Raw genomic sequence first — 12,683 nt, forward strand, 5'->3', positions numbered from 1 at the left:
ATTTTCATGATGTCCATCTGGTATGCTTCTATATGCCATATCTTTCTAACTGTGCTCTTTCACAAAAGCTCACAATATATAACCTATATACTTATTATGGACACAGCATGTCTTACACTAGTTATCTTGTTGTTATTAGTTATTGTCATTAGTCCCATCCTTCAGCTCCATTCAACACCTCCCATCTATCTCTTAACACCATCCATATTGGATTTCTATTCGCCATATATCTTTCAACTGCACTGTGATGTTTTACAAAAGTTCTGAACATTTCTATTCTCATTGTTTCTACGGTTTGTGAATTGAAAATAAACATCTTTGCTAAAAGTATTATTATATTATTGATCGATTGACTATGACTTTTCAGATCACCCAATAGTGCTATCTGCAGGGTTAGCTCCAGGTAAATATTGCAATCCTTCAGCCATTCCTGGACCTGTGTCCAGAAACAAGCTACAAATGGACAGTACCAAAACTAATGATCTAATGATTCTGTCTCTTCACAGCCAAATCTGTAGAGCTGGGAAGATTTTATCCCCCATACAAATAACATTCTATTGGTAGCAAGAATTTTATATAATAATTTAAATTGAAAAATTCAAAATTTTGAATCCGGCGTTGTTTTGCGTATCAGTTCATAAACACTATGCCATGGAATCGGTACGTCAAAAATCTCTTCCCAACTATTTTACAATCTATATGGGACGGCTGTCAATCTTTTGGTCCTTAAATGAAACTGGTAAACTTTTTTTATTTATCACAATTTTCTTTAACCAATTATGTTCTTTAATGCAAGGCCGACAGACAAGTTCCTTACTTTTTCCTCCTTCCACGTTCCTCTTCCATTTTTGCGGTAATGCTGCAATTATTTGGTTGTAATTTTGGGTAGAGCAGACATTTCCATATGTTTTTGTTAGCTGCATGTGCGACATACAGTAACTCTACCATTCCTACCGATAATATCATTTACAAAGATTATACATTTTTTAAACATATTTTCTACAAAAAGAACGTTTTTTTTTTATCAATTAGTATATTTGAGTTTAACTACTATTTGTTGCAATATTTGTTCTGTCATTTCTGGAGGATTAAATTGAAATTGCAACCAACATTATATGGCTTGTTTTAGAAATAGTGATATTTGGGAGATTATTTCCTTTGCACGCTGCTGCTACTGTTTATTAGCTGTCACTTTATTCCTAGTTATATGTACATATCTACCTCAATTACCTCGTAACCCTGCACCTCGACTCTGTACTGGTACCCTGCGTATATAGCCAAGTTATAGTTACTCATTGTGTATCTATTATTACTTTTATTATTACGTGTTTTACTTTTCTATTATTTCTCTATTTTCTTTCTCTCTACATTGTTGGGAAGGGCCCGTAAGTAAGCATTTTACTGTTAGTCTACACCTGTTGCATACGAAGCATGTGAAGAATACCATTTTATTTGATTTCTGGTCTAGAAGGTGTTGTTTGCCCCTGCCAACACTAGGGGGCAAAAAAGTGAAGTTACTGTGCTCTAGGAGCATTGTGTTCCAAGCCAGCTTCACATCCTCACAGTACAGTGGGCAGGATGTGTCCACTCCTGTTCATGTGTGTGTCACTCTGTTCATCCTAGTCCCCAATCCAATAGGCCTACACACTCCTGGCTGGTTCTTCCCACACAGAAATGGTTTGTTTGTGTTCATGTATTTCCTCAAAATGGATACAGCATAAATGCCCCACATAACTGATGGACTGGAGAGGTAAACAAAAATATTTCTAATAGGAATCAATAACTCCATCTGAGTGGGGACCATATAAACAAAGGAACAAACACACAACGACAGAGTTCAATTTGAGATTCAGACAGAGAGGTGTCGTGTACAATGTGCAGGGCATACAGACTCATCACTCCTCTCTAGCACACACTCAGACACAGAATGGCCTTTAGGATGTTCACCACCAGGGCCCTCCATCATCACAGTCCTCCATACTGAAAGTAGAGAGATACAGCAGATGAGTTTACTGCTGTTCTTCCTGTCTGGGTCTGACAGCTCACACATGTCTCCTAATGACCTCTACCCCTTCCTCCTTCCTATCCCTCCTTCCTCCTTCCTATTCCTCCTTCCTATCCCTCCTTCCTCCTTCCTATCCCTCCTTCCTATCCCTCCTTCCGTCACCAACTATAAACAACCCTGCACTGAGGTTGGTACCAGGTTTGGAGTCAGACCTAATCTGAAACAGAAACCTTTACTAGACTCGGTCCCTCTGGTTCCAACTTCCTAACCAGCCAGCCTGTGGTCTGCCTGAAGGTGTGTGTGTGTGTGTGTGTGTGTGTGTGTGTGTGTTACGACAGGAACCACTACACAGGAACAGCTACAACAGCATCACCACAGTGCCCTGCCCTGCGATCTGAGTGTGTGTGTTCCCTCCACCAGGGCACTGCGTGTGTAGCGCGTAGCTAAATGGAGTCGGAGCAGCTCTTCAACAGGAACGGCTACTACAGGAACGGCTACAACAGCATCACCAGCGCCAGCAGCGACGAGGAGCTGCTAGATGGCGCAGGGGTTGTCATGGACTTCCACAACTCTGAGGACGACAACCTTCTGGATGGAGACGCCACCTCACCAGGTAGGCCCACTGCTAATCACTGCCGACTACGCCATCAGACCCCCATAACCCCCCATGGCGCTGGGTTACTGTTCCCAACGGAGATATCCATCCATCCAGCCATGCCACCCCATCCCAAAACATCCTCCATCAGATGTCTGCTGCCTCTTGACTTCAGTTCTGCTCCAATTCATACCGGTCATCTCCATACCTGCGATTGGTGGTTGCAAACTTACCCGCCCACCCGCCATCTTGTTTTTGTTTCATGCTTACAGCCTAGTCCATATTAGCCTGGTCCCAGATCAACAAACATGTTTTTGCATGACAACGGCCATAGGACTTGGCTAATACAGCACAAAGAAACCGATCTGGGACCAGACTATGTCCATTCCTGTAATCCTGTTTTATTTTCATACTTTCCCTGCTATCGCCATTCATGCGGTACCTCATTCACTGCTCTATTCATTGTGCTTCACTTCCTGTTTACTTTGTGGTTGTGACATGTGGCGTTACATTTTGCAGCTTTTATGGTTGTGTACTTTTGACCTAATTCGCTGCTTTTCTAGGTGTGGCTTGTACCATGCTGCTTTGTGATTGGACACTTGAACTGTACACTTCCTGGTTTGTGGGTGTGTCTTTGATTATTCACCGTTTTTTTTTGGTGTGGCTTGTACCCATGCAGCTTTGTGTCTGGACATATGTGCTTTGTAAATGTGGTTCATGTTATTTCACTCATCACTATGATGTAGACTTGATGGCATCCATTTGACATTTGTAGTTATTTATCAGACACTCTTATCCAGAGCATCTTACAGTAACAGCATCCTTCACATTGTTCCTGTACCACCGATGCTCCTCTGTCAGTCCTGTACTAATCACCTGTACCTTCAACCCACTGCCACATCCTTCTTGTTTCCTGTTGCTGCCTGCTGGCCTGATGCCTGTGTTGCTGAGTCATGTCTTGTTACCGTAGTTACACTGGCTTCCTGCTGCTGCTCTAGGTTGGGGTTCTAGTAGCTGATCAAAAGAGAAACAACTCCCTCATAACTGATATGATGTTTGATATGACAAGTCCCAGAGGAACAACTCCCTCATGTATCTGATATATGATGTTTCTCTGTGACTTGTCATATTAAACATATCAGATAGGAGGTAGTTGTTTTCTGTGACTTATTAAACAACTCCCTCGTATCTGATATATGACGTTTTAATATGACAAGTCACAGAGAAACGACTCCCTCGTATCTGATATATGACGTTTAATATGACAAGTCACAGAGAAACGACTCCCTCGTATCTGATATATGACGTTTAATATGACAAGTCACAGAGAAACAACTGGCTCGTATCTGATATATGACAAGTCACAGAGAAACAACTCCCTCGTATCTGATATATGACGTTTAATATGACAAGTCACAGAGAAACGACTCCCTCAACTCCCTTAATATGACAAGTCACAGTTGGCTGCAGTGACTGTGAATAGTAATTAGGGAAGCTTGTGTTCTCTTAAGGTCTTTGAAATGCAATCGAATCGAAAGCCAGGCAACCTCATGAATTTATTTCAGGGTTTTTGTGTGACAATTTTAAGTGTGTTTGAACTTCTGTGTGCATGTTTGTGTGCGAGATTGGAATATGTGAGTCTGAAGGAAGGATTATAAATGGATTACCGGTATTAAATGAAATGTATTAAACCATGGATGCAAGGAGAGGCCAAGGGAAGCCAACATCAGGAGAGCCTGTTTATGTTGATTGAGTCTGATTGGACGTAATACTAGTCTAAACTAGTTGTTCTAATCTAATTGAAGTTGTGCTTAGGGGCACACAGGGAGTGCTTGACATTTTTACTCTGCTGCACAATACTCTCCTTATCTACCGTCTCTCCGCAGTGTTGTGTACAAGCGCAGAGCTCCTCGTGTGAGTGCGTGCGCCTCTGTGAATGAAGTACTATGAACTGCTGAGTACAGGGCTCATCTTTCTCTTATTAAGCTCATCCACAGATTCCAGAAGTCAATGAAGATGTGTAACCAGAGAGTGGACAGGCACGAACACTACTGCCAATACTGTACTATGTGTGAATACCAGTATGCAGCCTAACCCCTGTTTCGCTGCATGCCTGAGAGCCAGTCTGTTTCTACTTCTTTAGCCGGCTTGTCGTATTTCCAAGCAAGGCAATGAAAGGATGTAGCAGTTGAATGTTGAAACGCTTGGGAAACCAGGTTAGTGAGTCTGAATACTTTATCATGTAGACCTAGTTTAACTGGCTCATCATGTCTTAATGCAGCATTGCCTCAGCCTCAGGGCAGGGAGTCCTCACACCCAGCGATATCTAACTAGAAAATGTTATATCTAGTGCACCCTGCTGTAACCTATCACAACATGGGTAGGCCATGTGAATATGTTTTTCTTTAGTGTTACTGGTGTCCTGTGACAAGGAGACCAGAGCAGACCCGTCACATTGATAATGAATGACCCAGTGGAGACGACTGGCTGTATCCAGTGAGGGTGACCAGGTTTTGTTTAGTAGGACACAGAGAAAGCAGGCCAAGGCAGACTGTCACGATCGTCGACAGATGCGGACCAAGGCGCAGCGTGAGATGCGTACATACTTTTATTTAGTGTACACAACACGAACCAAAACAACAAAACAAACGATACGTGAAGTCCTGGGTTGAACACAAACCTTCCGGAACAAGATCCCACAATAAACATGTGCCAACAGGCTGCATAAGAATGGTCCCCAATCAGAGACAACGAGCTACAGCTGTCTCTGATTGGGAACCACCCTGGCCAACATAGAAATACACGAACTAGAACGAAAAACATAGAAAACTAAACAAGGAAAATCCACACCCTGGCTCAACATTTAATAGTCCCCAGAGCCAGGGCGTGACACAGACCATTGTGTGTCTGTGTGTAAAGGGAATTTTCTGGTGAACCAAAAGTAGAGCAGTTGTTGATTAACATTGATCAGAAGTCAATCTGGTTTATTACAAGTTGCAACAGGGCGACACCTCCAGAGCCGAAGCAGAACAAAATTCTAACGGGCCTTCTCTGAGAATACCCTTATTATTAATCACACAGCACCTAATGTTCTGTAAACACCAGCCGAGAGGCTTGTAGGATGTCACAACATCAGCTGCTACAGAATCACATAGTGTCACAGATATGTTATCAGTGATCCCTTGACAAAGTCTGCAGTCTAACTTTAACCATAACGTTCAACACTGGCAGACATTTGATACTGGCAGTTAAACAGGTCAAAGGTAAGAACATCAGTACTTAGTTACAACAGATAATTATAGAAAACTACTTAATCATGTATGTTTAAGTACCATATTTAATTAATTCCTGTTTCCCTTCCCCCTAGGGAATGAGTGTGAGTTGGCTGGGATTGGGTTACAAGGTCCCTCAGTAATCTCTGCCCAGTGAGTGGTCTCCAGTCTCCAAGTCTGCAAACTTTCTCAGTGATCCTAGGTGTAGACTACTGCCTGTAGGTGTATCCACTTGTTACTAAGTAACAGGCTACTCAAGTCAGTGTTCATACACATGTTATATACAAAAGTATGTGGACACCTTCTCGTCATCTCATTCCAAAATCATGGGCATTAATATGGAGTTGGGCCCCCCATTTACTGCTATAACAGCCTCCACTCTTCTGGGAAGGCTTTTCCACTAGAACATTGCTGCGGGGACTTGCTTTCATTCAGCCACGAGCATTAGTGTGGTCGGGCACTGATGTTTGGCAATTAGGCCTGGCTCACAGTCAGCTTTCCAATTAATCCCAAAGGTGTTAGATGGGGTTGAGGTCAGATTTCTGTGCATGCCAGTCAACTTCTTCCACACCGATCTCGACAAACCATTTCTGTATGGACCTCGCTTTGTGCACGGGGCATTGTCAGACTGAAACAGGAAAGGGCCTTCCCCAAACTGTTGCCACAAAGTAGGAAGCACAGAATCATCTAGAATGTCATTGTATGCTGTAGCATTAAGATTTCCCTTCACTGGAACTAAGGGGCCTAGCTGGACCATGAAAAACTGCCTCAGACCATTATTCCTCTTCCACCAAACTTTACCGTTGGCGCTATGCATTCGGGCAGGTAGCGTTCTCCTGGCACCAGCCAAACGCAGATTCATCCACCAGACTGCCAGATGGTGAAGCATGATTCATCACTCCAGAGAATGCGTTTCCACTGCTCCAGAGTCCAATGGCGGCGAGCTTTACACCACTCCAGCTGAACACTTGGCATTGCGCATGGTGATTTTAGGCTTGTGTGCGGCTGCTCGGCCATGAAACCCATTTCATGAAGCTCCCGATGAACAGTTATTGTGCTGACGTTGCTTCCAGAGGCAGTTTGGAACTCGGTAGTGAGTGTTGCAACCGAGGACAAAAAAGTGTTACGCGCTTCAGCACTCGGCGGTCCCGTTCTGTGAGCTTGTGTGGCCTACCACTTTGTGGCTGAGCTGTTGTTGCTCCTAGACGTTTCCACTTCACAGTAACAGCACTTACAGTTGACCAGGGCAGCTCTAGCAGGGCAGAAATTTGAAGAACTGACTTATTGGAAAGGTGGCATCCTATGACAGTACAACATTGAAAGTCACTGAGCTCTTCAGTACGGGCCATTCTACTGCCAATGTTTGTCTATGGAAATTGCATAGCTGTGTGTGCGATTTTATACACCTGTCAGCAACGGGTGCGGTTGAAATGGCCAAATCCACTAATTTGAAGGGGTGTCCACATACTTTTGGATTAAGTGCCTAGGGGAGTGAATAACAAATTCCCATGAACCAGTTTGGCAGCTTGCCGTCCAATCAGCATGTGCCTCGTGGCAATAAATGCAGTGTAAATACCGGTATCTGTCAGGATTGTGCGTGTAGGTTAAGATGCCTTTCTGTGTGTCTGGTGCTATTTATATGCTCTGTGTGTTGGGGGGTGGAAGTGGACCCTTGTCTGGCCCAGCTGGTGTACTGTGTCAGGCAGCTGTGGGAATGTTCTGTGGTGGAACAGAATGGAACTACCTCATCCAGGCTTAGAACAGAGGAATTACATATTGGAACTGTGGAGTTACAACATCTTTGGTTCTGGAGTGCTGGTTCATCTGATTTCTAGAACCCTGGTGCCATATTAACTTGGTACTCTCTGTTGAACTGTCAGTTGGACTTTACTTCCAAACTCCAGATGGGTGATGTCACCTGTGCCATCGCCTAGCAACAGGAGCAGTGCTGAAAGGTAGGGGCTTCATTGGTTGGTTGTTTGGTTTGATGGTGCCAGCACAGCAGTCAACATGTAATCTTTCTTAATAATAACAAGTCATAGTGTGAATATACACTACCAGTCAAAAGTTTGGACACCTACTCATTCAAGGGTTTTTCTTTATTTTGACTATTTTGTACATTGTAGAATAATAGTCGGCACTATGAAATAACACATATGTAGTCATGTAGTAACCAGAAAAAGTGTTAAACAAATCAAAATATATTTTATATTTGAGATTCTTCAAATAGCCACCATTTGCCTTGATGACAGATTTGCACACTCTTGGCATTCTCTCAACCAGCTTCATGAGGTAGTCACCTTGAATGCATTTCAATTAACAGGTGTGCCTTCTTAAAAGTTAATTTGTGGAATTTCTTTCCTTCTTAATGTGTTTGAGCCAATCAGTTGTGTTGTGACAAGGTAGGGGGGGTATACAGAAGATAGCCCTATTTGGTAAAATACCAAGTCCATATTATGGCAAGAATCGCTCAAATAAGCAAAGAGAAACGACAGTCCATCATTACTTTAAGACATGAAGGTCAGTCAATACAGAACATTTCAAGAACTTTAAAACTTTATTCAAGTGCAGTCGCAAAAACCATCAAGCGCTATGATGAAACTGGCTCTCATGAGGACCGCCACAGGAATGGAAGACCAAGAGTTACCTCTGCTGCAGAGGATAAGTTCATTAGAATTACCAGCCTCAGAAATTGCAGCCCAAATAAATGCTTCACAGAGTTCAAGTAACAGACACATCTCAATATCAACTGTTCAGAGGGGACTGTGTGAATAAGGCCTTCATGGTTGAATTCCTGCAAAGAAACCACTACTAAAGGACACCAATAAGAAGAAGATATCTGCTTGGGCCAAGAAACACGAGCAATGGACATTAGACCGGGGAAAATGTGTCCTTTGGTCTGGAGTCCAAATTTGAGATTTTTGGTTCCAACCGCCGTGTCTTTTTGAGACGCGGTGTGGGTGAACGAATGATCTCTGCATGTGTAGTTCCCACCATAAAGCATGGAGGAGGAGGTGTTATGGTGTGGGGGTGCTTTGCTGGTGACACTGTCTGTGATTTAATTAGAATTCAAGGCACACTTAACCAGCATGGCTACCACAGCATTCTGCAGCGATACGCCATCCCATCTGGTTTGGGCTTAGTGGGACTATCATTTGTTTTTTTAACAGGACAACGACCCAACACACCTCCAGGCTGTGTAAGGGCTATTTTACCAAGAAGGAGAGTGATGGAGTGCTGCATCAGATGACCTGGCCTCCACAATCCCCCCCACCTCAACCCAATTGAGATGGTTTGGGATGAGTCGGACGGCAGAGTGAAGGAAAAGCAGCCAACAAGTGCTCAGCATATGTGGGAACTCCTTCAAGACTGTTGGAAAAGCATTCCAGGTGAAGCTGGTCGAGAGAATATCTAGAGTGTGGAAAGCTGTCATCAAGGCAAAAGGTGGCTATTTTGAAGAATCTCAAATATTAAATATATTTTGATTTGTTTAACACTTTTTTGGTTACTACATGATTCCATGTGTTATTTCATAGTTTTGATATCTTCACTATTATTCTACAATGTAGAAAATAGTAAAAATAAAGAAAAACCCTTGAATGACTAGGTGTTTCCAAATTTTTGACGGGTACTGTACACTTCTGGTGCAGCGCTCTCTAGTGACTGATTCTGATAGAGCTGCTGCAGTGTGACTGTTTCACACAGGAACACACTCATTGCCAAATGTGGCAGTGCTATGCTTCATGACACATACAGTGCCTTCAGAAAGGATTCACACCCCTTTACTTTTTTCACATTTTGTTGTGCTACAGCCTGAATTTAAAATGGATTACATTTAGATTTTGTTTCACTGGCACACAATACTCCATAATGGCACATAATACCCCATAAGGTCAAAGTGGAATTATGTTTTTAGAATTTTGGAGCATGTTGAAGTTATTAATTGCACTTTGGATGGTGTATCTATACACCCAGTCACTACAGAGATACAGGCGTCCTTCCTAACTCAGTTGCCTGAGCAGAAGGAAACCGCTCAGGGATTTCACCATGAGGCTAATGGTGACTTTTTAAAACAGTTAGTGTTTAGTGGCTGTGATAGGAGAAAACTGAGGATGGATCAACAACATTGTAGTTACTCAACAATACTAACCTAAATGACATCAACAAGGCACTAAAGTAAAACTAGGGGTTGGAACGTAAATTATTTTCCTATCGATTTGTTCTGAACAGAACTATAATTTTTTTCTTCGTACCGTTCTACTGTTCTGACCAGCAAAATAAAGTTCTGAACCGGTTCCAAACAAAAAAAGTAATGGTTTATCATTCCTTTCTGTTTCTTTTTTACCCTCTGAAATTATATATATTTTTCATTTAACCTCGACATTAAATGACTTCACCAATGGATAGAGCAGCTTGCTATTGGGCAGGCAAGTGTAGTGTAGGGTGCGACATGCGACTGAAATGTTGCGGGTGAGGAGAGCGCTGGGCATCTTGTTGTTATGACATGCATTATCTGAATTAGGCCCACAGAATTATACCTACGGAGGAGATGCTCTATGAGGGAACTTTGGATGTCTTTGAATTTCAGAGAGTTGGTTTAACTAACGTTGGACCAGATCTAGCCCTTGATCGTGAATCTCAGTTCCATTACATTACACATAATGCTGCCTAGAGTTTGAGAGCTAGACCAGAGCTAGCTAACAAGCTAGCCAGCTAACAAGCCCGTGTGTGCAGAGCGGCACCAGAATTAAAATAAAAACACGTCTTAACTTTTTGTAGTTAATGAATCATATTCTCTTTGTGCGTACGTGGTTGAGAGCGAAAGATAGAAAGTTAATGTGTTTGTGGGAAAGGGGAAGGGGTAGAGGAGAGTGTCGGTCTCGCACTATTGGTTTCACTGATTTGTTTATGATAGTTTTCATGTTCTGGCTATTTCTCTCTCGCTCTCCCCTGCTGTGGCTTTTGCTCTATTGACATTTGATTTTAGCTGTAGTGTGTGTGTGTGTACACAAACACTGTTCTGCCTCTGTGAGAAATTGCTTTATTCAAGTCAATTAGGCCTATTGATTGGGCAAAAAAACAGTATTCATTTGTAAGTTGCTTGGTAAGCAGCGAATTACAACTGTCATTTACTGTATAGCGCTGCGTTCAATATGATGCCAGCCAGTTGTCTCCCCTAGCAACCAACCAACCAGGCTTGAAGCGCGAGCCGATTTGTCTTTCCTGTGATGACATCACCGGCCCCTTAGCAGTCAACTGCTGAGAGAGGGAGAGAGCTCGGCTCACACACACACACACATCGTCACTCACGTACACACACAGTCACAAATAAGCCTACGCACACAGCCCGGTACTCTCTTCGTGGCTGCTGGAAATCATGGAGGCTGCTCCATGATAAACAGTTCGCCTAGAGACGAGTAGCTAACGCGCAGTGAGAGAGCTAACATAAGCTTAGCGTCCAACTGTCAGTCAACCATGGAGGATATCTCAGCCGAGGCCGACCCCTATCTCCCCTACGACGGGGGAGGGGTTACCATCCCCCTGCAGGAGCTGACTAAAAGAGGTATGCCACGATCCTCGCTCCTTTCCTTTTGAATGGAGGTTGGAGATTCGGTTCTGTCTGTCTGTCCATCTGGCTACAGTTAGTCATGGAGCTGGATAATAAAATGCTCCAGCTCCCAGCTGTTGTTTTAAAGATTAAAATGGTGTGGCGCTTATGACTTAGGACAGACAGGAGGGCTGTAATGGTTTGTGTGTGTGTGTGGGTGACAATGTTATCTAGCTGGCTGCCATTCTTCGACCATACCCCTGCTCGTTGATGATTAACTTTGTCAGTGAGTGACCCAATATCTGGGTTGTGTGTGTGTGTGTTATCTGCGTGGTGAATTAGCTGGGTGTGTTTTCTCACAGGAAAGCTTAGCTGAGCTGGAAGAAGCAATGGCTGAGGAGGAGCAATGTGTGTCACTACCTCCACCTTTATTCTCTTGATTTAGAAGAAGCTGGTGTGTGTGTGTGTGTGTGTGTGTGTGGGGGAACACCTCTATAACAGCTTTCAGATGTTTGTCTCAGCGTGGTGCTGATCCATTTAACATGCAACAGTGTTTAAAAAAACAACAACATTTTTCTTGTTTTTTAAATGGATATTACTAACAGCAACCGATTTTATACACATTTTGGCCAAGGGATCAGTGGAATACGTTTAGAGGGTGTAATACAATACAATGTATTGTAATATTGTTGATCTACAATTGATGTTCTTAACCCTGGGCAACATGGGCCTGGGAGGCTCACAGGGATATAGTTATCCACAGTAGGCCACCAATTATACATTATTCAACTCAATACTTCTTGTAATCCCCTTTATTATTGTTGTTATTGTTATATATATATAACATAAATGCACTGTCATTTTAAGATTTTAAACGGCAAAGTTTTCTCTCTGCCTAATGGCGAAATGTGTAAAATGTCAGGATATTAGCTTAAAAATTCTAGATTTTCTCTACGATGCCAAAATGTTCCTTCCTAGGGCCCGAGACTTGGTTCGTCCAGAAAATCCTATAGAAAATTGGTGGGCAGAACTGAAAAGGCGTGTGAGAGCAAGGCCTACAAACCTGACTCAGTTACACCAGCTCTGTCAGGAGGAATGGGCCAAAATTCACCCAATGTATTGTGGGAAGCTTGTGGAAGGCTACCCAAAACGTTTGACCCAAGTTAAACAATTTAAAGGCAATGCTACCAAATACTAATTGAGTGTATGTAAACTTCTGACCCACTGGGAATGTGATGAAAGAAATAAAAGCTGAAATATATC

The 12,683-nt window shown here is 42.9% G+C and overlaps 1 protein-coding gene across 7 annotated transcripts in view; it reads left to right on the plus strand.

Moving 5' to 3' along the window:
• LOC311113151 (H(+)/Cl(-) exchange transporter 3) overlaps positions 1-12,683 on the plus strand; it is a 45,404-nt gene that overhangs the window by 6,213 nt on the left and 26,508 nt on the right. For 2 of the 7 annotated variants that reach the window (XM_084156321.1, XM_084156313.1), the window contains exon 2: positions 2,426-2,618. The exons of 2 other annotated variants lie outside the window; for them this stretch is intronic. In XM_084156321.1, coding sequence (XP_084012447.1) covers positions 2,453-2,618 — 166 coding nt within the window. In that variant the 5' untranslated portion in view covers positions 2,426-2,452. Of the gene's footprint in view, positions 1-2,425; positions 2,619-6,026; positions 6,091-7,469; positions 7,828-11,154; positions 11,436-12,683 lie in introns of those variants that run through there. 3 more of the 7 variants (XM_084156317.1, XM_084156315.1, XM_084156314.1) reach the window with 3 other exon arrangements.

This window comes from Coregonus lavaretus (genome assembly GCF_964263955.1).
Source record: "Coregonus lavaretus genome assembly, chromosome: 39".
Classification (NCBI taxonomy): Eukaryota; Metazoa; Chordata; class Actinopteri; order Salmoniformes; family Salmonidae; genus Coregonus; species Coregonus lavaretus.